This window comes from Magnolia sinica, chromosome 6 (genome assembly GCF_029962835.1).
Source record: "Magnolia sinica isolate HGM2019 chromosome 6, MsV1, whole genome shotgun sequence".
NCBI classification, from domain to species: Eukaryota; Viridiplantae; Streptophyta; class Magnoliopsida; order Magnoliales; family Magnoliaceae; genus Magnolia; species Magnolia sinica.
The window spans coordinates 15436947-15462033 of NC_080578.1; the positions used below are offsets into that span (position 1 = coordinate 15436947).

The 25087-nt window shown below is 40.6% G+C and overlaps 1 protein-coding gene and 1 long non-coding RNA gene across 2 annotated transcripts; both read left to right on the forward strand.

The window, feature by feature from the left end:
• Positions 1-24434, forward strand: LOC131248366 (protein LPA2). The gene is made up of 3 exons (XM_058248630.1): positions 1-511; positions 22802-22981; positions 24138-24434. The coding sequence occupies exons 1-2, from the start codon at positions 64-66 to the stop codon at positions 22939-22941; spliced, it is 588 nt and encodes a 195-aa protein (XP_058104613.1). The 5' UTR covers positions 1-63; the 3' UTR covers positions 22942-22981; positions 24138-24434.
• Positions 8864-17062, forward strand: LOC131248367 (uncharacterized). Its single transcript, XR_009172209.1, has 2 exons — positions 8864-11035; positions 16355-17062. It is a non-coding gene; the product is annotated as an uncharacterized LOC131248367 (long non-coding RNA).
• Positions 24435-25087: the final 653 nt, after the last annotated feature.

Genomic DNA, 25087 nt, shown 5'->3' on the forward strand with positions numbered 1-25087 from the left:
GGCCGTTCGTTCTCGCCTGATTTTTCACTCCCCGCGACGGCTTGATACTCTGCAGCGGTAGAAATGGAAAATGCAGCCGCTCTCGCCATCCAATCTCCATATCTTCTCAGAAAACCCCATCTCATCCCTCTCTCTCGCTCTATCCCTTTCTTCCACAACAGGAGAACCAGCAGAGTAAGGGTGAGGGCAGAAACGGAAGAGAAAGTTAGTGCGGTTGCAGGGACCACCGAAGACGACTCCGTCTCCGGTCTACCCGACAAATCCTCGGCCGGAAGCGGAACCGGGTTCGGCTCTTCTTCTTCTTCTTCAAGGGGAGAGAAGAAGAAGAGAAGCAGAGAGAGGGCTGCCGTGATTCGGCGCTCCCCCATCGACAAGCCCGATCTGTTCAGCGAATCCCAGCCGTCTGATCGGCAGCAGCAGCAGCAGGACGTGAACGAGAGCGCCTTTCTTCTCACGTGGCTAGGCTTGGGAGTCCTCATACTCGTCGAAGGTATCGCTCTCGCTGCATCAGGTACTACTCATCGAATCACTCTCTTCCTTTTCAGTTTTCGAAAATTCTCAATCTAGGGTGCGTTTGGATACACAATTGAATTGCGATTTTGTTATTCCTGATAAGGTGGAAGTATAGTTATATATGATAGTCAGACTGTCTATGACGCTTGATACGCAGGCCTCAGAAATTGTACAATTGCCATATATCAACTCAAATAAAACCGACTAGATTCTGCAGACAACTGTTGGAAAGTTGCAATCCCAATATCATATTGGTTGAACAATCCTAACCTCTAATTGGTGGACACTTGTTTGTGGAAATAGGAATGGTGGATATTTTTCATTTTTAACTGTCCAATAAATGTTAACCTGATAATCAGATAATCAAATAAGCTTGATTTCTTGTTCATGATACATCTACACTGAATACTCTAATCTGGACTGTTTAATTTGACTACTCGTATGTCACGTGTGCAATTTCTGAGTAATTTCTAATTGCTTGTGTATCATCCATCACACTACCAGAGTATCAAAGCTTGTCTTGTGGTGGAAATCACCAAACCGTTGGTGAATCGCAGTGCACCAGCATGGTTCACTTGTGGAGATTTGGGCCATTTATCATGATACAACCCACAGATAGCACCTGTGTGTCGGTCTCGTCCTATAGTTAGATTCTTAAGTTAATAGGAGTCCTTTGTTAGCAAGTCTTTGTCTGAATGTTATTTTCTTCCTTTTTATTGGCTATTGTTGGTGCGGGAATCTCTTTCTTGGAAAGAGATACGTTGGGCCTGTTTGGCTTTGCTTAAAAAAAATAAAATTGTGTGATTTGATTATGAAAATCACTTTTTTAGGCTTTAAGTGTGTTCACTTAGCCACTTAATTAATCAATTTTAGGAAAATGATTTTCACTTTTTTTGAAGTGCCTAGCCCCCGTTTCCTCCAGTCGTTTATGCTTCTACAAACTCGTGAACAACACTCATAAAATCAAAGATTGTTAATTGCACATGTGTGTAGAGCCATACACCTCTCAAACATGTGCCATTGTTCAAGATAGAATCCATCCACCATTTGGTCCAACCATGTTTTCCCTAACTTTAATCTGGTCAACTCAGAAGGTGTGCCCCAATATTGAAAACTAGTGGATGGGTTAGAAAACTTCAGCCAAGTGTTTTAAAGCTGTACATTTGTTTTGCAAACTATGCCCCACTTGACTAGTGGATCAACCCAATTCTTCGGCTAGGGCATCAATATTGTGGTGCCTTTCTAATGGATGGATTGGATCTTGGACCTACATACCATGATGGAAAATGCAAGGCGTGTACATGAGTTGTATTGCATACGCTCTTGGGCTTAGCAAACCTCATCTCTAGAAAAGCTAGATGGACACGACTTTCCTATAAACCCCCACTTGCAGCATTGTGGGGCCCACTGTGATGACAATGCAAGAATCACTTTGCTCATCCGTTTTGCCATATTATGTTAGGGTATGACTCCAAAAATGAGGTAGATCCAAGACTTAAGTGGGCCATGCCAAAGGAAAAAGTGGGGATTAGTACTCACCATTGAAACATTCCTATGTTTACCAAGCATGCACTTTTTGGGTGCGAAGTGGGGGTGGGGCACTAAAAAATCTTCATCATATAGATCTTTGATGGTTTGGAGAGGAATCATGTCTACACAAGTTGAGTTTGAGGTAGGGGTTGGCTTTAGTCTTGGAGATGGGGAAAGGATCCATTTTTTGGGAAGATGTGTGGGTGGGTGATACCCCTTTGGATACCTTATTCCCTAATATTGCTCATCTCTCGCCGTGCCGCAACATCCTTATGGTGCAATGTGCTTCAACTAGTGGATCTTCGACAATGTGGACTCCTCGGTTATTTCTTTTTGAAGTTGAGGAGTGCGAGCTGTCATCACTTCTCACTCTCATTCAGCCATAGCACTAGTCCACCAGGGAAAAGGACTGTATGTTGCGTAAAAAGGAGCCATCAGGGCGTTTTTCAATTAGAACCTTTTATGATGTGGTATCTGAGTTTGCTACGATTGGAGATGCTTCGCATGCCAAGCATGTCTGGTCTTCTGCGGGTCTACCAAAAGTTGCTGCTTTTTGTTGGTTAGTAGGTAGAGAAAGGGTCTTAACTGTGTACCAGTGTTTTCAATAGCTACACTATATAGCTTACGATACGTAGCGTAACTTAGTCTTAACGCCAAGTAGCTGATGACAATAGCTTAAATTGTGTGTGGCCTACGCTCTATGATAATTTGCATATGCTATATGCTACATAGACTACGCTACATGCTATGTCGCTCACATTACAAGTTATTTTTGCAACCCAGTGCAACCTTGATTAAAAATCTAGTAGTGTGTAGCTTACGCTACACGCTATGTAGCTTATGCCTCACACTTCAGAAGGGTGAATGCTATGCTACATGCTATTCGCTATTTAAAACACTGTTGTAGACAATCTTCAGAAAGGGGGGATGATACTGCCCAATATTTTCTTGCTTTGTGGGAGTAGCTTGAGACGGTCAATCATCTATTCATCCACTGTCCAGCCTCATCCAAAGTGTGGTATCCCGTGCTGTCCAAATTCAACTTCTGTTGGGTTATGCCGAGATCTGTAGGTGAGTTGTTTATGGTGTGGCATGGGGTTATTCTGGAAAAAGACAAGAAGGTATTGTGGAGCCTCTGTCTTTTGGCTACTCTTTGGGTGATCTGGGAAGAGAGGAACAGAAGATGTTTCTGCGATGCGAGCCATATCTTTTGATTGGATTGTTGGTAGGGTTTGGGGATTTATTCGGAGTGGGGCTGATGTGCTCTGTTTGGATGTGTTGTTTGTTGGGGTCTGTTTTCTTGGTTTTTGCTTCTTGGGGGTTGTTGTTTTGGGGGCTTGTTTAGTTGTTTGGGTTGGTTGGGGCTTGATCTTGTATTCTGTCGCCCATTCAGTGCCTAGCTAATGTATTACTGTCACCTTTCAAAAAAAAAAAACATGCACTCTTTCACATAAGCAATTCTTAAGAAACAAGAATCAATTTTGCAATTGCTAGAAGCAACACCAAACAGGGTCTAAAGTTTACTTGAGGGGTTATAATCCCACTTTTTTCAATAAAAAGAAGTAAAAGACTTGTTCTTATGTGGGTGTCATCTTCTTCTCATTTTCCTATTTTTTATTGAATTCAAGGAGACAATCTTCCAATCTATTCCGTTGATACGCACAGTTTACCTATCAGAATCGTATCAGAGCAACGACTGGGATTTAATGGTAGGTGTAACGAGATACTAAAAGTTGGAAGTGGAGGTCAAACAATTGTAGGAAACCTTTGAAAATAAAATAGAACGGCAGGATCAAGTTTTCAGGGAGATCTTTCAATTGCTGGAACCACTTTGACGCGATAATGCTTCATTTGGAGGGGAAGAACCATCTACAAGGTCAGTACTAGATCAAACTACAAATGGATTTAACAATGATATCAGCATCCTTACTCTTGCTCCAGGTGGTAGACTCTCAGGAGTTTCAACACCCAGTTAAGGGTTCGAGTATCCATAGGTGGTGAAATCCCACCACGGCATGAGTGTGTGGTGTGTGTGTGTGCGTGTGTAAAAATAAAAAATAATAATAATAAGCAAAATGATGCTGGTGAATTTTCCTTGTTTTAAGGGCAAAGATCCAGCTGGTTTGATTTAACAGGCTGAGCAATTCTTTCCATATAATGAAATTGCAAATGAGTGAAAGGTTTCAGTGGCATCTCATAAATAGAAGTGAGTTTGAAGATTTTCCCTAGGACCTTAGTGCGTAAGAGAAACCATGCTGGTTTGCAAGTGTCCAGCAAAATTTGATAGGCTATCGAACTGAACTTCTGGGTTGTCAGGAGAGTTTCTCATTAGCTGTTTTTTGTGCGGGTTAAAGGATGAGATTTGATATGATTTTCAGATGTTCAAGCTGCAAATATTGGTAACAACCATGGGACACACGATATCAAGATGACAGGTTGGCATCCTAGCGGCTAGAAGGGAGGATGAATCCCAACGATCGAAATGCTTTTGAACCACTGGTTGATATTGAGCCTTCTTTCTGAAGACTAAACTGCAATCTCCAATGAATAAGGAAGGTGGTTCTTCAGTCCCTCATGGAACTGTGGGTCCTAGGAAAACTTTGGCACTGACCAGGATTGCTGAGAGTAGGAAAAGGATCTCTGTTATAATTGCAACGAAAGATTCTTTCTTGGCCACACTTGGAGAGCCCAATTGTGTGCACTTGTGGGTTTTGAAGTAGATTCCAACATTGAAGTCGTGAGAGGTACAATTGAAGACAGAGACAACAAGAACATCTCTCGGCTTCAACCCTTATGAACAAGGTTTTTGCAATGAGGGAGGGGATGATATGACCCCACGGAACATGTGCTAGTTAGCGAGTTAGATTCTTAAGTTAGGATACCTTTGTTGGCAAGTCTTTGTCCCTATTGGCTGAATGTTATTTCCTTTTTATTAGCCGTTGTTGGTATGGAAATCTCTTTCTTGGAGAGAGATGTAAGTGTAGTTAAGGCAATGTAATTCCACATTTTTTTAATAAGAAGAAATAAAAGAGTTATTCTCAGGCACTTTATCCACCTTCAAGTTAAAATCTAGGTATTTTAATCCTCGAGGAATTTTGCCTCCTAAATGCCTATCCTTAAGGCATTTTGCCCATTTTTCATGCTAAAAATATAGGTAATGGCCATTGTTGTCATGTGTGATCACATATGCGCATATGCAATCGCATATGTTGCATATGCGAAAATATGTGATCGCATATGCGATGTATGCAATCGCATATTGGCCATGGCACATTGAATTTTTATTTTTATTTTTATTTTTTTTGCAAAAAAAATAACATTTTGTCTATAAAAAGGCTTCCAAATCTCCTCCATTTGCAATATTCTCACTCCAAAACTCTCTTACTCTATTTTTCTCTTACATTTCTTAATTACAAGTGGTCTTAATTTCCCTCTCTCTTGTATTTCCTACTTCCAAGTGATCTCTCTCTCTCTCTCTCTCTCTCTCTCTCTCTCTCTCACATTCCCTCTCTCTTGGAAGTTGGAAGATCAAGATTCAAGCACATTTAAGTTTCAAGGAAGATAGCTTGTCGATTTTCTACCATAATAAATAAATAGCTTGTTGATTTTGTTGTTACTTCTTGTTAACTATATTGTTAAATGTGGATGACTTGATGTTTAATTCATTGTTTAATTGATTTTATCTCTTTCAAATGTATTTTAAATATGTAAAATTGGTTATCTGTTAACTTAGAAAAGTTCTCCTCAGTTTCTTATATTTTTTTTTTACAATTTTTTGAATTTTTACCTAATACATATATATTTTTTAATTTTTCAAAAAAAAATTTTAAAAAAAATATGCGATCGCACATGATCGCATATGCGATTCGACAACATTAGTAATGGCACCAAAATGTCATTTGAGCATTTTGCACACTTCTCAAAATGTGCCTATATGCCTATCGTTTAGGCATTATGTCCACTTTTGAAGTTAGAAATACGGGTAAGGGTGACTGTGATGGGGACATCACGTGCACATGCGCACTCACACCACCACCCCTACGCACGTACATACGCAGAAGGAGGACCCCACCATCGATCTGGCTCGATAACGACGTCTAGGGAGGGCCTCCTAGCTCGAAGACAAGTTTTGGTTCAAAAAAAGTGGGCCCGATAGTCAAGAAAAGCCCATCATGGGATCTCATGATCGTGGCCCACTCGTTGGATTGATTTCATATTTTAGGTTTTGCTTATTGTTATTATTTAGAACACCGTGAACGCTTTAGATTTCTCTGTTTGGTTTTTATTTTAGTTTACTTCATCGCCAAGTAATAGGTTGCGCACATGGTGCGAGTTTTTGGGGTATAAGGTTTTCTTATAAATAGGTACCCCTTGTAGCTTTTTTGATGGATTGAAGATTAATAAAAATTCTGCGTTTTCCTACTCTCTGAGTTGTGAAACCTAATTGGGTGTGAAGCCTTCCCTCATTAAAGGGTTAAATACCGTGGTTCGAAGCCACATCTATCCCGATTCGCCCCCATCCATCGCCATCTCTACTAACCATCTTCTACCATCCCTTCTTCTCATCTCACCCCATCATCTACACTTCGAATCAATCATCTATTGCAGCAGTTCTCCTCCCCACATTAGAATTTTAGAATCTGGCCTTATAGGAGGGCTGAAACTTCGGTGGAGCACCATGCATAAACTGTACATCGGATCAAGCTGAGATTTGGGGGTTTTGGAGTTCATCCTTAGCCGACCAGGGCCAAGGTGGCCCTTTTCTAAATAGTGGGCCCCACACACGTGCGGCCGGGATCACACGCACGTGCGTCTGGGCCATTGTTGTTGTCCACGCATGCGGTACTTCTCTAGTTCGTCTCTCTCCTCTCTTTCACTCCGTTTTCACCCAAATTCCCTAAACCTAACCCTAAATTACTCAAATATCCAATTTTATGCTCCTTTTCTTACCCTAGGGTTCCCCGAATTGGAATTTCTGAATTCCTTGGATTAGGGACTGATTACTATGCATGTGTGGATGATTATTTCATATCTTTAAGTATCATTTGGTTCATAATTTTTATTGATCCAGCCCTATCATGTGTAGGCCTGGACCCGCATAAATTCCCCTTAATTGAATGTTTGGACTTTCATGTGGGATATGGAATTTATGTAATTGTTTCTGAACTAACGTGATCTTAAGCCTGAAATCTCGCATATCATATTTAAATTTCATGTCCTGCATCAGACTGAATTCCTATACTTGACACATTTTTCCTACGTTTTATGTTAAAAATCTGATAAGGCCACCAAAATACCAATCCTAAAGGCTTTTTGCCCACTTTTGAAGTTAAAAATCTGGGTAAGAGCACCTAAATGCCTATCCTTTAGGCACTTTGCCTACTTTTCAAGTTAAAAACTAAGGTCCTAAAATGCCAACCCTAAAGCCTTTATGCCGACTTTTCTTGTTAAAAATCTAGGCAGGGCATCAAAATGCGTGTCCTCGAGCCATTTTGCCCAAATTTACAAGTTCAAAATCTGAGAAAGGGCACCAAAATGCTAATCCTCGAGGTATAAAAAATGTATGGCACAATGGCTGTACATTCAAAATCTAGTACAGTAACCAGATGCTTATCGTTGTTGCATTTGGCCCACTTTCAATATGGGAATCAAGGTAAGGACACCTAAATGCCCATCCTTGAGGCACTTTTCCACCAAGTAAAAGACTATGCCCAGTGTCAATTCTTGATACATTTTGTGCACTTCTCAAGTTAATAGTCTGGTTATGGCCACTAAATTGCTTATCTTTGAGGCATTTTGCCCACTTTTAAAGTTGAAATCTGCGTAAGGGCGAGGAAATTCCTATCCTCAAGCATTTTGCCCACATTTTATGTTAAAAATCTGGATAAGGGTACCAAAATACCAATCCTTATAGTGTTTTGTCCACTTTTAAAGTTAAAAATCTCGGTAAGAGCACCTACATGCCTATCCATGAGGCATTGTGTTTACTTTCCAACTTAGAATCTTAGTAAAGACACCAAAATACCAACCCTTGTGGCATTTTCCCCACGTTTCAAGTTATAATTTTGGGTAAGGCCACCAAATGCTAGTCATCAAGGCATTTTGCTCACTTGCCAAGTTTAAAATCTTCTTCTTTTTTCGTTTAAAGATAAATTTAAAATCTACTTAAGGGCAACAAAACTTCAATTCTTGAGGCATTTTGCCCAACCTTCCGACCTAAAAACATCATGTTAAGGGCACCTAGATTCCTATCCTTGAGGAATTTTGCCATATTTTTAAGTAAAAAAATATAGGTAAGGGCACCTAATTCAAATCCTTTAGGTGTTTACCTAACTTTTTAAGTCAAAAGTCTAGGTAAGGCGTCTATATTCCAATTCTTGAGACATTTTGCTCACTTTGCAAGTTTAAAGTCTAAAAATGGAAATCTAGATGCCTATTTTTAGGGTATTTTTACCCACTTTTCAACTTAGAAATTTGGATGAGGGAACCAAAATGCCAATTTTTAAGGGCTTGTTTGGATGCCCATAAGTTCTTTTAAGTTGTAAGTGACTTACAGGTTATCCTATTTGGATGTAAGTTGTAAGTCATTTACAAGCAAGTTGGTTTTTGTGTTTGGGTAACCTGTAAGTTAGTTACAGGCAATGTTTCAAATAGCACCCATAGCGTAGTGGTAGTGTACGCTACGTAGCGTAGCGTGGCCGTAGTGCTACGTAGCATCCCAAATAGCGTAAATCCCCTGTAGCATACGCTATAGCTATGTAGCGCATAGCGTCCGTAGCGTAAGGTACAATGTATTTTTTTACTGTTTTATTTTTTTTTCTCTCATTTTTTTTTGTTTCCAATGTTGAGGAATGTAACACTTGTATTGTACTTGATACTTTTAACCAATAGGATTTTTATTTCTTTTCATAATTGTGACTTATGGTTTCAATTAGACATTATTAATTAAAGTGGTTTGGTTAGAAAGTTGTTGATGTGATAATTATTTAATGTGGCTTATATATGTGGATTGGCTTTTGATAAATGATAACTAATAACTTTTTTGAACATGCTTATAATTTATAAAATGAATCATCTTTTAGGCATTTTAATATTTTTTTCCTTTTTTTTTTCACTATTTATTATATTTGTCCTATTTTTAAGTTAAAAAATAGAAGTATCATGTAGCTTACGCTTCACGCTATGTATTTACGCTACACGCTATAGAGGGCTGAGCGCTACGCATCACGCTACCGCTATTTAAAACACTGGTTATAGGTAAGAAGATGTATATTCACACCAAGCAAAACTTGGAGAAGAAATTTATTCTGAAATGTTATAATCATAGAAGAAATCTTAGCACCAAATATGATATTTTGTTAAGCCCATCTAGGTGAATATTTAAGCCGACTATTAGGCTAAACCAACCATCAAGTGGGTCATAAAAAGGTGCCCACGAATTCAAAATACCTATAACATATATATCCTGATAATGCTAAGATTTGCCAGAACAAAAAATTACAAGTCAATGGCCTAATTCAACTCATTTGCAACTCACAAGAAGATGAGAGGCATTGTACAATAGTGTTGGATTACATAATCAGATGCTACAACTAGAATTCATGGCTCCCTAATCTAGACTAATGACTTGGGGGGCCCCACTCAAATAGGGCCATGTAAAATGCATGTAAAAGGAGACAACATTAGTTGCTTCAAGAACAAAAGGTTGCATAGGGACACATGGACAGTCCAATCAATTGATACAAACCTTTCCATCAAGTTCAAACCACAATTAGTGAACCGCCAAGCAAAAATCACACTAGTCAAATAATTGTAACCATCCATTCAGTAGCCAAAAATTTGCCAGAAAATGGACAGTAAAGATTGTTTATGGAAATAATAGGTCCAATCAAGAATTCCAAACATCCATTTGGAGGGACCATAGTTGATTGCATATGGTTGTAAACAACCCCTTTGATTATATGCTCCTAAACATATCATCCATAGATCGGAAAACCAGTGGGCAGTGGCTACAAGAAAGAAGGCCAAGTTCTATATCCATGCCGTCCATCAGTTTTGCCAGCTCATTATAGGGCTTGGGCCCAAAAATGAAGCATATCCAAACCTCAGGTGGGCCACACCACAAGAAATAGTGGTGATTGAATGCCCACCAATAAAACTTATTGCCGGCTACAAAAGTTTTGGATCAACCCGATATTCATGTTTACCCTTCATCCAGGTATGTGTGACCTTATCAACATGTTGGACAACAAATAAATATTATGGTGGGCCTTAGGAAGTTTTTAATGGTCGACGTTCAATCACCATTGTTTCCTGTGGTGTGGCCCACCTAAGACTTGGATTTGCTTCATGTTTGGGCCCAAGCCCTAAAATGAGCTGGCAAAACTGATGGACGGCATTTTGCCCACTTTTCAAGGTATAAATCTTAGTAAAGGTCCCAAAATGCCAACCCTTTCTGGAATTTTGCCCACTTTTCCAATTAAAAATCTGGGTAATGGCATCAAAATGTCTATCCTTTAGGTATTTTGCCCAATTTTCAAGTTAAAAATCTGGAAAGTGCATAAAAATGTCAATCCTTTGGACATTTTGCTTGCTTTTCAAGTTAAAAATCTTGGCTAGGGCACCTAAATAACTATCCTTGAGGCGGTTTCCCCACTTTCCAAGATAGAAATCAAGGTAAAGGCACTTAAATGCCTATCTTGGATGCATTTTGCTCGCTTTTCAAATTAAAAATCTCAATAAGGGCTCCTAAATGGCTATCCTTTAGCCATTTTGCCCACTTCCTAAGTTAAAAATCAAATTAAGGGCGCCCAAATTCCAATGCTTGAATTATTTTTACCACTTATTAAGTTAAAAGTTTAGGCAAGCATACCAAAATGCCAATCCTTGAGGAAATTGCCCACTTTTCAGGTTTTAAAAAAAGAAAACATAATAAGCAAACCAAAATGCAATCCTTGAGGCAATTTGTTCACTTTCTAAGATACTTTGTGACGTAGGACAGCCCTAATTATGATGCATGCTCATGGAAATAATTAAACAGCGGAAATAAAAGGAATAAATGATCTAAAATTCTAACAATAATCATCATAACTGAGAAAATCATAAAGGAAACATGCAATGGAGCGGGCCATCACTACAACCATGGAGTATGGAATTCAATTACTACTTAGGTTGGATCCGGCGAGGGATGAGACCTCCCGATCTTGCATGGTCACACCCAATCGATCAATGAAGATCACTAGTCCGAAGAACCAAGAAGTTTCTCGGATTAGGGATTTGAGAATTTGGGGATTTAGGGTTTAGATCGGTTCTCAAGATTTTGATCGAAGAGGACTTAGCCAAAACAAAAAAATAGAAGAAAGAAAGTTATTACCTTGAGGAAGTTGGAGGGGCACAAGAAGAAATTAGAAGAAGAAGATCAAGGGGAGAGAAGAAGCACCATTAGAGAGAAGAGAGGAAGGAGGCAACCAAAGGGTTTGCTTTTCATTCATCAATAGTTGAAATTCGTGTTTAGGGCTTTACCCCACTTAAATAAGCAAATAAAGACATAAAATTACTAAAATACCCCTAGAATAAGCAAGTAAAGATATAAGATTACTAAAAGACCCCTAACTAAGTCAAAAAATGCACAAATAACATAAGTATGGGAAATTTTGTGCGCTCGGTCTTCTTTCTCCAATCTTCCTTCACATGTGTCTTCCCTAAGTGGGGTCTTCTATATGTCCAATCACATGTGAAAGGTCTTCAGCTCCTCAATATTCGCCTATCCACAAGGACGGCACTTGTGGTTGGCGCTTTCTTCGTTGGTACACCTTGAATGCACCTGTGTCCGCATCAATTCCCCTCGGGTGAGAAAAACTCGACTCCGACGAGTTGAAACTTTTGTAGCGCTCGAGTAGATCTGGATCAATACCTTGCAATGCGTCGCCCGACAGCCACGTAGATTCAGACGATGGTTTGTTTTTCCACCTGACAAGATACCTTTGGAAACCCCCATCTCTCGTGGATACTATCTCGTCATCCAAGATTTCCTCAATTGCTTCTTTATGGGTAATGGGTGGAGGAGGTGGTGGAAGGGGTTGGGTAGCAAACTCAGAAAAAGGCCATGAAAGGGACGATGTATCAATAATGGGAGTATGGGCACGGACTAGATCTTCCACATTAAAAGTTGGATTAATGCTCATTTCGGTGGAAGGTCAACCCGATACGCGTTGGACCCAACCTTTTGTAATATCTTGAATGGTCCAACAGACTACGCGCTTGTAATTTCTTTGCAGATCCTTGAGAGAATCGCTCTGGCCTTATTCGCACCATTATATAGTCTCCTTCTTGAAATTCTTGCACTTTACGATGAGAATCAGCTGAAACTTTATAATCATCATTGCTCTTATTTAACCGCTGTCTAATATGTGTATGCAAAACATGAATATGGCGTGCGAATGCATCGGTTGACTCAGAAGACTTTGGGTATCAGACATAGGTAAGAGTGCTATGGGCATTCTCGGGTTATAACCACTGACCCTTTCAAAAGGACTCACCCCGGTAGATCTATTAACTGACCCATTATAAGCAAGTTCAGAGTTGGTAAAATTAGGTCCCAAGTCTTAACATGTTCACCCACTAGACAACGTAGAAGATTTCCAAGGCTACGGTTTACCACTTCGTTTGACCATCTGTTTGTGGGTGGTAAGCAGTAGAAAATTGCAAACGAGTTTCCATAATGTGCCACAGTGTCTTCCAAAAATAGCTAGTAAATCGAACATCACGATCAGACACTATGGTTTTAGGTAACCCATGGAGACGCACCACACCATCAAAAAAGATACGAGCAACATGAGACGCATCCGACGTCTTCGAACATGGGAGGAAATGCGCCATTTTAGAAAAACGGTCCACAACGACAAAAACGGAATCGTGCTTTTTTATAGTCTTGGGAAGCCCGAGCACGAAGTCCATACTAATGTCCTGCAACGGAGCATGTGGCACTGGCAATGGCGTGTATAGCCCAGTATTTTGCTTTCTTTGCTTTGCCAGCTGACAAGTTCGAAGCTGCACAAAAACTTTTGTTACGACTCGCTTGAGGCTTGGCCAATAGAAACGATCTTCCACGAGGGCAATGGTCTTATCACGACCAAAATGGCCAGCTATCCCTCCTGAATGAAGCTCCCAGATGAGGAATTCACGAAGGGACATACGGGGAATACAAAGTCTCTCCCTTGAAAAGAAAGCCATCTTTAAGAACATATTCACCCATAATATGCTGGTCGCTAGAGAGCGACGCGTGAGTACTCCCAAAATCAGGACATATGGGGTATTCATCTTTCGGTTGCTCAAATCCGACTACCTCTACACTCAAGGAGTTGAGCAACGCCACTCTCCTACTAAGGGCATCCGCTGGTTTGTTTTTAACCCCGGCCTTGTGTTTCAAAACAAACGAATATTCCTGAAGAACGCTACCCACTTGGCATGCCTTGGGTTGAGTTTCTTCTGAGAATGCAAATATCTCAACGCCTCATGGTCAGAAAACAAAACGAATTCTTGCGGTAGGAGGTAGTGTCGCCAATGTCTCAGGGATTGCACTACCGCATAAAATTCTTTGTCGTAAGTGGAGTATTTTTGTTTTGCCTCATTCAATTTCTCACTGAAATAGGCCACTGGGTGTCCTTCTTGACTCAACACTCCACCTATACCGACACTAGACGCATCGCACACTACTGCAAAGACTGTAGAAAAGTCAGGTAGACGCATGACAGGAGCTTCCACCATCTTGCCCTTAATTTCTTTAAAAGCCTTGACGGCGGCTTTAAACCACACGAACTCTCCCTTTTTCATGCACTCGGTAATGGGAGCCATGATCGTGCTAAAACTCCTAATGAACCGACGATAAAAAGTTGCTAGGCCGTGAAAACTTCGCACCTCATGAATGTTCCTTGGTTCTGGCCACTCAACTATGGCCCTGACTTTTTCAGGGTCTGCGCGCATCCCTTCAGATGACACTATAAATCCTAAGAATATAACTTGGTTAGACATGAATGCACATTTCTTAAGATTAGCGTACAACTTTTCCTTCCTAAGGACACTACAGACCTTCTTTAAATGTTCAAGGTGTGATTCCTTAGTGGTACTATAAATAAGAATATCGTCAAAGTACACCACTAGGAATTTTTCCATGAACGGCCTCAAAGCTTAGGTCATCACCCGCATGAAAGTACTAGGTGCGTTAGTCAAGCCGAAGGGCATGACCAACCACTCATACAACCCATCTTTCGTCTTAAACGCCGTCTTCCACTCATCTCCTGGGCGTATACGAATTTGGTGATATCCACTCTTGAGGTCTATCTTAGAGAATATAGTGGACCTGGCCATCATGTCAAGCATATCATCAAGTCTAGGTATAGGGAACCTATACTTAACAGTAATTTTGTTTATGGCACGGCTATCCACACACATGCGCCACGTGCCGTCTTTCTTTGGCGTCAACAATGCAGGCACGGCACACGGGCTCATACTCTCTTGGATGAAACCCTTTTGCAGAAGCTCATCAACTTGCTTCTTCAACTCTGCATGCGCTGCAGGGTTCATCCTGTAGTGAGGAAGGTTCGGTAGAGTAGACCCTGGGACAAGATCAATGGCATGCTGTATGTCCCTCATAGGTGGCAACTCATTCGGTAAGTCTTCAGGAAATACATCACTGTATTCCTTCAGGACCGAGGTCACCTCACAGGGCAACTCTAATGGAACCTCAGGTGTAATTTCTCTAGCCACAAGGGCATACACCATAGAATCCTCCTTAGCCTCTTTTTCAAACTCTCTTGCGTTGATTATATGTAAAGACTTAGGTTTGGATTTCCCCATTTCTCTAGGCTCACTTGCCTTCTCATCCTTCTTCTTCCCTAGTGTATTCTCAGGTGGCATGGGATTAAGTTTGATCTTTTTACCATTATACATAAAAGTACACGCATTCGAACGGCCAAAGATCGTGACATCATTATCGAATAGCCACGGTCTACCTAGGATAACATGTCCCACATCCATAGGTAAAACATCACACCACAGAGACTCTTTGTATGACCCAAACTCGATGGGGACTAGACATTGCTGGGTGACAGGTAGGGATGTCTTGTCAACCCAAGAAACTTTATATGGGTCTGGATGAGGTGTGGATTTCAGTTTTAAGCGATCTAAGGTGCTAGTGGAAATCACATTCTGACAACTTCCACTGTCCACTATCACCTTACAATTCTTTTCACCACACTTGGCAATAGTGTAGAAGATAGTGCTTCGACGCCAGTCAACACTACTTCCAGATTAGGAACTTTCTAAAATTGAAAAGTTTCTAAAATTGAAAACTTTCTAAACCTAGAACTTTCCTAAGTTAAAACTAAAAATCAAAACCCTAATTTGATAACTCGATCTAGACAAAAACCATGCAAACCTGGCTTTGATACCAAATTTGACGTAGGACAGCCCTAATTATGATGCATGCTCATGGAAATAATTAAACAGCGGAAATAAAAGGAATAAATGATCTAAAATTCTAACAATAATCATCATAACTGAGAAAATCATAAAGGAAACATGCAATGGAGCGGGCCATCACTACAACCATGGAGTATGGAATTCAATTACTACTTAGGTTGGATCCGGCGAGGGATGAGACCTCCCGATCTTGCATGGTCACACCCAATCGATCAATGAAGATCACTAGTCCGAAGAACCAAGAAGTTTCTCGGATTAGGGATTTGAGAATTTGGGGATTTAGGGTTTAGATCGGTTCTCAAGATTTTGATCGAAGAGGACTTAGCCAAAACAAAAAATAGAAGAAAGAAAGTTATTACCTTGAGGAAGTTGGAGGGGCACAAGAAGAAATTAGAAGAAGAAGATCAAGGGGAGAGAAGAAGCACCATTAGAGAGAAGAGAGGAAGGAGGCAACCAAAGGGTTTGCTTTTCATTCATCAATAGTTGAAATTCGTGTTTAGGGCTTTACCCCACTTAAATAAGCAAATAAAGACATAAAATTACTAAAATACCCCTAGAATAAGCAAGTAAAGATATAAGATTACTAAAAGACCCCTAACTAAGTCAAAAAATGCACAAATAACATAAGTATGGGAAATTTTGTGCGCTCGGTCTTCTTTCTCCAATCTTCCTTCACATGTGTCTTCCCTAAGTGGGGTCTTCTATATGTCCAATCACATGTGAAAGGTCTTCAGCTCCTCAATATTCGCCTATCCACAAGGACGGCACTTGTGGTTGGCGCTTTCTTCGTTGGTACACCTTGAATGCACCTGTGTCCGCATCACTTTGTAAGTGCAGCTTAATGCCTATCCTTGACATATTTTACCCACTCTCAAGTTAAAATTCTAAGGGCACCTAAATGCCTATCTTTGAAGTATTTTTCCTAGTTTTCAAGTTAAAACAAGGGCAAAAAAACTCCGATCTTTGAAGCATTTTTCCCAGTTTTCAAGTTAAAATCTAAGGGCATCTAAGTGCTTATCCTTGAGAGACATTTGCTCACTTTTCAAGTTGAAAATTTAGGTTAGGGCACATAAATGCCAATCCTTATGTGTTTTTCTCACTTTTCAAGTTGAAAATCTAGTTAAGGGCACCTAAATGCCCGTCCTTAAAAGCATTATGCCCACTTTTCAAGTTAGAAATATACGCAAAGGTGCCACAGTGGAAATCCTTGAAGCATTTTGCCCACATTTCAAGTTAAGACTTTGGGTAAGGGCACAGAACTTCCAATTGGTGGGGCACTTCCGCATTTCTCGAGCTAAAAATCTTGGTAAGAGCACCAAAATGCAATACTTGAGGCGTTTTGCCACTTTTGAAGTTAAAAATCTGGTCAGAGGCTATTAAAAGCTTATTCTTCAGGCATTTTGCCAACACTTGGCATATGTGGGCAGTGTAATGCATGGTTTGGATCATCCAAATGGGTCTTAGGTGAGGCCCATAGAAATGTGGTGTCTACAACCTCTATACATGCCCCATAGTATCGTACTTAAAAAATTTAAAATATATATATATATAAATTAAAATAAAAATAAAAAATAAATAAATAAATAAATAAAAAAACGAAGCTAGGGTTTTTCCTCTTCCACACAGGGGAGAGGCATGGAGCCAATGGAGTCAGGCAGCGAGTCCGTCGATGGGTTGGACTTGCTGCCAACCAAACATGCATGAATAGATATGCTTGCTTCCTGAATCTTCACATGTGAAAGAGTTATTTCCCATCAGCAGCGCATGAGGAAGAGGAGTAAGTTCCAGCAACACAATTTGTCATCTCTGATGAGCTCCACACTGGCGTCAATGGCGGATAGCCCAAGTACATGCCGTGGTTTCCAATTTTCTTCATAATTCAGCACACAACAATCCATGAAAGTGATTACGTGGTATCCAAGCAGGTTTGTGCATCGATCAAGAAAATTCCAGTGAATTTTTTTCCCCTTTCTGCCGTTAATATTGATTAACAACCTTGAAGCAGAAAGCTTAGCAATGGTGGTTGCTGCCAGCAGCTGGGGCACCTAGATTCATGCCTTTATCCATGTCAGCACCAAGCTTCTTGGCCGGAAATCCATCAGCACTGCTGCGGCAAATCAATTGCAAGAATCAGTGGTTGCCGACATTGCTTCCCATCAGTAACTACCATCAATCATTGGAGCTGTCAGAAACCATGCATCTGGACATTGTTTCAGCCTGATCTGAACCATGTGTTTGAGCATTATTTTTATCTAATCTAAACCATGGGTCTAGACAGTATTTCAATCTGATCTACGCCGTGCATCTGGATCTTATTTCGATCTGATCTGAACTGTACATTTGGAACTCGTTTCGATCAGTTTTGGACCATCTGTCTGGACATTTATACCGTCCTTCTGGACATACTCCTACCCTATGGATCATATTAGTGAGAGATTTTGAATATCCCATATGGTCGAAATCATGTTAAATCTGGGTTATCCAACTGGACGTCATACACGTCAGAAACATAGTATATATATTTTTAACCCTAATATTGTTGAAGTTTGATCTATATGGGCATACACGGGCCATTGGCCCTGTATCCTAGATAATATGTCTATTAAAGTGTGAAAACTGATTCTAGGTTGCCTAACTTTGGATGATTGTGTCAACACTATTAATGGACATGGTCCATAGCAATCTCTGAACTATTGGTAACACCTGTTTAGGCCATGTAGCCTATATCATAATACCATGATTGTAGATCCCACAACAATGATGGAACTGCAACAATGATGGAACTGCAGGCTTACCCTATATGCATTCATCTAGCTCATTTATACTATGTCAACAGTTGACATAATACTATGTCATCCAAATCAGCCGAGGCTACTTTTCTTAGGGCGACTCATCTCTTAATTGAATGGGCTTCTTCTTTAGTTACTATGCAGGATTGTAATTTTGTCTTTTTAGGAGCTTAACTGGCTGGCCATCTCAGCCGCCCTGCCCCCTCTCTTTTGTTCTTCCCTTTTCCTTTAATACAATTTAGTTATCTTTCAAAAAAAATACTATGTCAACTGTGTCTCTTGTCAATTAGTTCACATCCACCTTAGGTGTGTATTCTTCCACAAGGCACAAGGCAGACGTACTGTGAAGCCTAAGTGAAGCCCATATGGTCAATCTTTGATCAAGTGGGTGCCTATCAAATGTGATTCTACAGATGGTTATTAATGTATTTAAGTAACCCAAACCCCAAGTTCATGAAGTAACTCATCCTTTTACAACACAATTGGGTGCAGTCAGTCCACATTGGGCCAGGCCCAGACTCGACACTGGGCATAGCCAAGGTTATTCCTGAGCCCAACTAAAGAGATATGGACAATTCTTCCGCTGCATAATCTAAAGGTCATTGATCGAAGAATTTTACTTAAGCTCGTACTAAAAAAAATATTGGTGCAAGTTTTATATATATATATCTTTTGGCTCTTGCAAACTATATGAGGCAATGTTAGATAGCAATAAGGTCATTTGGTTTAAGGACATGGATTACACATAACTTGTTATAGAATAAATGTTAGAATACAAAAGTATATAAACTGGTTCAATTTAAACTCTTATGAACTATAAAAGGAGTGTGTTTAATGTCATTGTTTAAACCAAACTAAGGTAACAATTTCTATTCTAAGCAATTTTCATGTGCTTAAACCTTTAAGTCATCGGTGACGTATGCCTAATTAACCCAACCTAGTTTAGGGCATTGGACAAAACACGGGTATTATGCTTGTACAAACCCTAAAGGGTCCATGGCACAAGGAAAAAAAAAACCAGGCAACTACAGTAAAGTAACCTAGTTGACCTAGTTATCCATCTCTTTATTTATGGACATGGAGCATATCCATTAGGGGCAATAGATTTGGGTAGGGTCCCCTTTAGGTTATGGGATATCCCAAAAATCAGCCGTATACGGAACTTAGGTGAGCCATAACATCTAAAATCATGTGAAGACATGCCTGAAACATATAAAAGCACTTAGTGGGGCCCACTTGAGTTTTGGATGCAGTTGAAATTTGGTCTGGCCCCTCATCCAAGTGGGACACACACACAATGGATTGGCTGGATTTGTAAACCACATCTCGGTGCCCAATAAACAATCATGAAGGTTTTAAGGGGTGGGTAACCGCTCTCAACTTTTGTATGTGGTGTGGCCCACCTAAGTCATGGATTGACCTGATTTTAAGCCCGTGGCCTACCATGGAATGGTGCATCTGATTGATGGGATAGATGTTTGACACGCATCACGGTGGGGCCCACACAGCTCGACCTCATGGGAAGTTCCCATGAGCTCAACTGCATAGAACCATTTCCCTCTATATATATATATGTGTGTGTGTGTGTGTGTGTGTGTGTTATAATCATTTTTTGGGCCCACCGAGGTGTGGTTCACAAATCCAGCCCATCCATTATATGTGTCCCGCTTGGATGAAGGGTCAAACCAAGTTTCAGATGCATCCAAATTTTAGGTGGGCCCCACCAAGTGCTTTTATATGTTTTAGGCATGTCTTCACATGATTTTAGATGGTATGGCCCACCTGAGTTCCGTATATGGCTGATATTTTGGATATCCCATCATTTAAAGAGGACCCATCAAATGTACAGTGTTGATGTTTGACACGCATCACAGTGGGGCCCACACAGCTCGACCTCATGGGAAGGTCCCATGAGCTCGACGGCATAGAACCATTTTACAATGGGCCTAATGCAGGATATGAAAATTTAAAGATGTTATGCAAGATTCCAGACTTAAGATCATACTAAATTAGAAACAATCACACAAAATTCTACATCCCACATAAAGTCAAGCACTCAATCAAGGGGAATCTATGCGGGTCCAGGCCTACACATGTTAGGGCTGGATCAATAAAAATTATAGACTAAACAATACTCAAAGGAGAGTAAATTCTTCCACACATACACAAATATTGCCCCAATCCAAGGGATTCACAGACTTCAATTCGGGGAACCTTAGGGTTTACAAAGGGCATGGAAATAGGGATTTAGGACAAACTAGGGTTAGGGTTAGGGAAATCAGGTGAAAGGGGAGTGAAGGAAAGGAAAGAGAACCTAGAACTGATTCCGCACGTGTGGACAACAAACCCGCCCGACGCACGTGCACTAGTGGTGGCCCGCATGTGTGTGGGGCCACCAATCAGAAAAAGGCCAACTTGGCCCTGGTCGGCCAGGGATGGGTCACCTTCCCTCCAAGTTTCAGGCCAAACGGATGATCGATTTGAACACGATGCTCCGCTGAAGTTTCAGCCCCCTGCAGGGCTAGATTTCGAAATTCTGCTGTAGGGGAAGAATCGTTGCGAAAGGATGATGGATTTGATGATTGGTTGGTCGTAGGAGATGGTGGATATTGATGGTAGGAGATGGGGGTGAATCGGGATGGGTGTGGTTTCGCACCACGGTAGTCAGCCCTTCGAAGAAGGGAGGGCTTCGCACCCAATTAGGCTTTCACAACTCAGAAAGGAGTAGGAAAACGCAGAAATTTTATTCAATCTTCCATGAGAAAAAAAGACATGCCTATTTATAATAAAACCCTATACCCCAAAACTCACACCATGTGTGCAACCTATTACTTGAAGACGAAGTAATAAAAAATAACAACTAATCAAAGTAATCTAAACTGTCCATGATATTCCTAATAACAATAATAAGCAAAACCCAAAGTACTAGATTATTTAGAATAGTGGGCCACGATCATGAAAACCCATGATGGGATTCACATGACAATCAGGTCCACTCCAACGAACCAAAACGCAGTCCTCTAACTAAGATGCCCTCTTTGGATGTCATCATCGATCCGGATTGATGGTGGGGCTCTCTTCCTCCTTGCGTATGTGCGTGAAGGGGGGGGGGTGCGCGTGATGTCCCCATATATATATCATAAATTTTCAAGAAAAAAAAAAACATGCATGAAATGTTGTTGTCCTAGAACCAACTTGCATGGGTTTCTGCAATTAATCCCTTTACATGAATCCTTACTCCATATGCAATGACACAGGCATCTATTATTGGTGTATATAGGCAGCACCATGGCATCTTATCATCTTAGGACTTCTAAATGCATCAAGCTATGAACCATACATTGCCAAACACCTTGAGACTTAAAAACACATCGGATGCAGAATATGGAATACAGACTTACAGTATTGCCTAGAGACATGTAGCTGATACATCATAACCTTGCAGCCTAGTTCAAATGAAAGCAGTTCCCACCTGGGACCCAACCCTAAATGCTTTTTGTGTTGCATTATTATATAACTTCAGCACAAGTGAATGGATTAGAGCATGAAGTTTGCTTGAATTCATCCCAATGTATTGCAATGTGATATGTTGTGACTTTAATCTTTGAATCTGAATCATCTCGCAGAGAACCAAACCATGTATACGATGACTGTCAACTTGCATGGTGGACAGGTGACAAATAAAATCTCTTAAGCTGAAGCTTCAACCATTTGAAAATTTTCCCTTTTGCTTTGCAAATGGACGATCACCATAACCTTTGCGTAATCAAGGAGTTGAAATTGTCAATCTGATATATTTTTTGGGCATCCCCATCCAAGAGAGCTCTATCACATAAAATGGTTTGGGTCAAGTCCTCACATTGCAATATATCGAAATGTATCCCAGCAAACCTCTTATGGTGTTATTAGTAGAGATAGCTAGGTGTAGAGGAATTCTACAATCTCCACCTTCGTAGGGCTAGAGCTTTTAACCAACATGTAGGATGACCAAAGAATGACTCGTTAGTGACATCCCTGGAGCTTTTAATTGACATGCATGGTGCAAGGTTCATGCCAGTCAGATGATCCTAACCATTTAATCAATAGCAAGGGGAAAAAAAAAAGACAGTCCAGACTCAAGAACAAACTGCTAAACATAATAAGTTCAATGATCATCTCGAAACATCTATCCAGTAGGCCACATTGTGGATTGCTTATGATTCCAAAGCACTTACTTTTGATGATGCTAAGCATCCGATCTATGGCTCATAAAAACCGTATGGTTGCAATAAAATGGCCCAATGTCCAAAAGATTATGATCATCCAATTGGCAGGATCATCTGCACCATGGCTCGTCCATAGTGGTATAATATATGAACAGTCCAGATGAATGTTCGGCCATCCCAGGTGCTCTGTAATAAGGAGAGACCATGGTTGTGGGATTTACTAGCTTCTGAGATGTTCATTTTGTATTGTTTCCACATAACCCTTGGGTTTCCTACTTAATGCAGGTTTCTTGCCAGAGGAGTGGGATAAATTCTTTGTGAAGTATCTCTATCCTTCCTTCACCCCAACAGTCTTCTTGTTCGTGGGCGGCACTGTTGCGTACGGAGTGGTCAAATACCTGCAGGGTGAGCAGAGTAAAAGTTAAGGTCTGTTGGCTTCTGCCAACCGCCTCATTCAGCACAACGGTAAGCCATTGAGTTGTAAGAGAGCAGATTCATGGCTTCCAGACCATCACACATCCGGTTTTGGTCAGCCTTAACCTTGATATTCCTTCTGAAAAATGTATAACATCCGCATCTTCAATATCAAATTTGAATAATGTCAATGAGGTTGTGAATATAGAATTGGTCAAGCCATTACCCTTTTTCCTAACATTTTTGCACCATGCGTGCCGGACGGTGTATACTGCAAATCTCGACTCTTTATTGGGAGAAGGAACGAAACTACATACGATTGCATAATTGGACAATAGCAACCAGATTTAACTTGAACACTTCATTTAATCCAATCCAAAAATCATTATAAGTGATGAATTAGGCTAAGATTGAAATCGAAAAATGCTAAGGCAGTTCCGCACAAAGGAGAGACTGAAGAGGTGATTCAACACCAGACATACCAATGTTGCACACATGTAAGAGATCTGGGCCATTCATCAGGTGCAGCCATCATGGAAATGCCCTGCCCAAAAGTCAAGCAGGTCTGTGCATTTATTTGACCATCCACATGTGAGACAAATGTAAGGTGTTTTTTCTTCTTCATTTTTTCAAAAGATCAACGATCTATATTCAACATAAATGTTGACCTGGCCCCACTTGAAGAATGGACCAGCCTCATCATGAGCTAGGGAATGTTCATAGTTGGCCAACTTGATTAACGACCTGGATCTTGCACACATGCTGCATTGGCACATGACTGTGGATCACCTCTTCACCCTCTCCCCATGCGATTAGCCTTAGCTTTCTTGCAGGAATTTGCCTCAGTTTTACAGGTTCTAAAGTCACTTTCTGGATTATTGATTGAGCACCACTTGAGTCACCGTAATACCCGCTGAATTGGGAGGCCGATGGGAAGGCGTTGACAATTTGAATTGATCAAGAGGAAAATTTCGGGAAACAAGACAAGACATAGATACCAATCAAGAATTTGAAACGATCATGACCAAAAATTCCAGAAACAAGACAAGACAGAGATACCAATCAAGAACAGGAAAGTAACTATTCAAAAGAGCTGGCTGTTATAGGATGAACTAGCTTTTAGGAGCTGGAGCAGTTAGATGGGTTGTGCTTGCATTTTATCTTTTAGCCCTGTTTTACATTATGCGTGTGATCATCTTCAAAACAGATAGACCTTAAATCACCTGGACTCGAGGTGCGGGGACCATCACAGGCTAGTGCTTCTGGTGCTTCAAGTAGGCGCAGGATTAATGAAGCTGTCACGCTGAAGTTGTGGAAGGTACTATCATGTTACTGTTGGCGATGTCGAGAGAAGCAATAAGTAGAGAATCTGCAAAATGTGGGACGTGGCGCTTTGTAAAGCTAAAAACGAAACAAACAGTCTTTTTCCATGATTATCAAACTCTTATATGATCAATGGCTTCTATTATGAATATATGCACCGAAAGTTGCTCCATTTCATGTACATGCCCCATCCATGGACTTTTTTATGTATGTTAACTGGTTTGAGCATATGCATGTATTATGGGCATTTGATATATGTCTGCGCAGGAGTGCATCCATGCCCGCATTCGTGTGCAACAGTAGGTCCCTCGATAGCGATAGCGAAAATTCAGTGGTACGTCTACAGGTGAAACATTTGAATATGGCCTAAGTTTTTAAAATGTCCGGTCGCATTCTAAAATGATATTATTGTATGTTAGTGGTTGCTTTGTGTGGGCTTTATAGTTGTTAGCTTCGATGCACTTTCTAAATATTAGGACAGCATTTTCTTTGTGCCTGCCACCATCTAGCGATTCGACGTTACAGAATTGTATGCAATATGTAATGCACACATCCATATTGCATACAAGACATGTTCTCTCTCCAGGCCATCCAAACGGTGGGCCCCACTGTGGCCCACTATGAATTTGCTATGATGGGGAATCGATTTGAGTCTTGCTTTATCTTTGTACATGATTGTGTTGGGCGTGCATTGCCTCTCTCTTGCTTTCCTTTCGGCTGGTATTGCCTCTCTTTTTTTTTGAAGTTCTTTATCCATTATCTTTGACTTGAACTTTGAATCACCGCAAATCAGCCTTTCTCATGGGGCCCACATGAAAAGATGCTTCCATTATT

Coding starts and splice junctions, on each gene's coding strand:
- LOC131248366 (XM_058248630.1), top strand. CDS start 64: ATGGAAAATGCAGCCGCTCTCGCCATCCAATCTCCATATCTTCTCAGA. Junction 512..22,801: donor TATCGCTCTCGCTGCATCAG/GTACTACTCATC, acceptor TACTTAATGCAG/GTTTCTTGCCAGAGGAGTGG.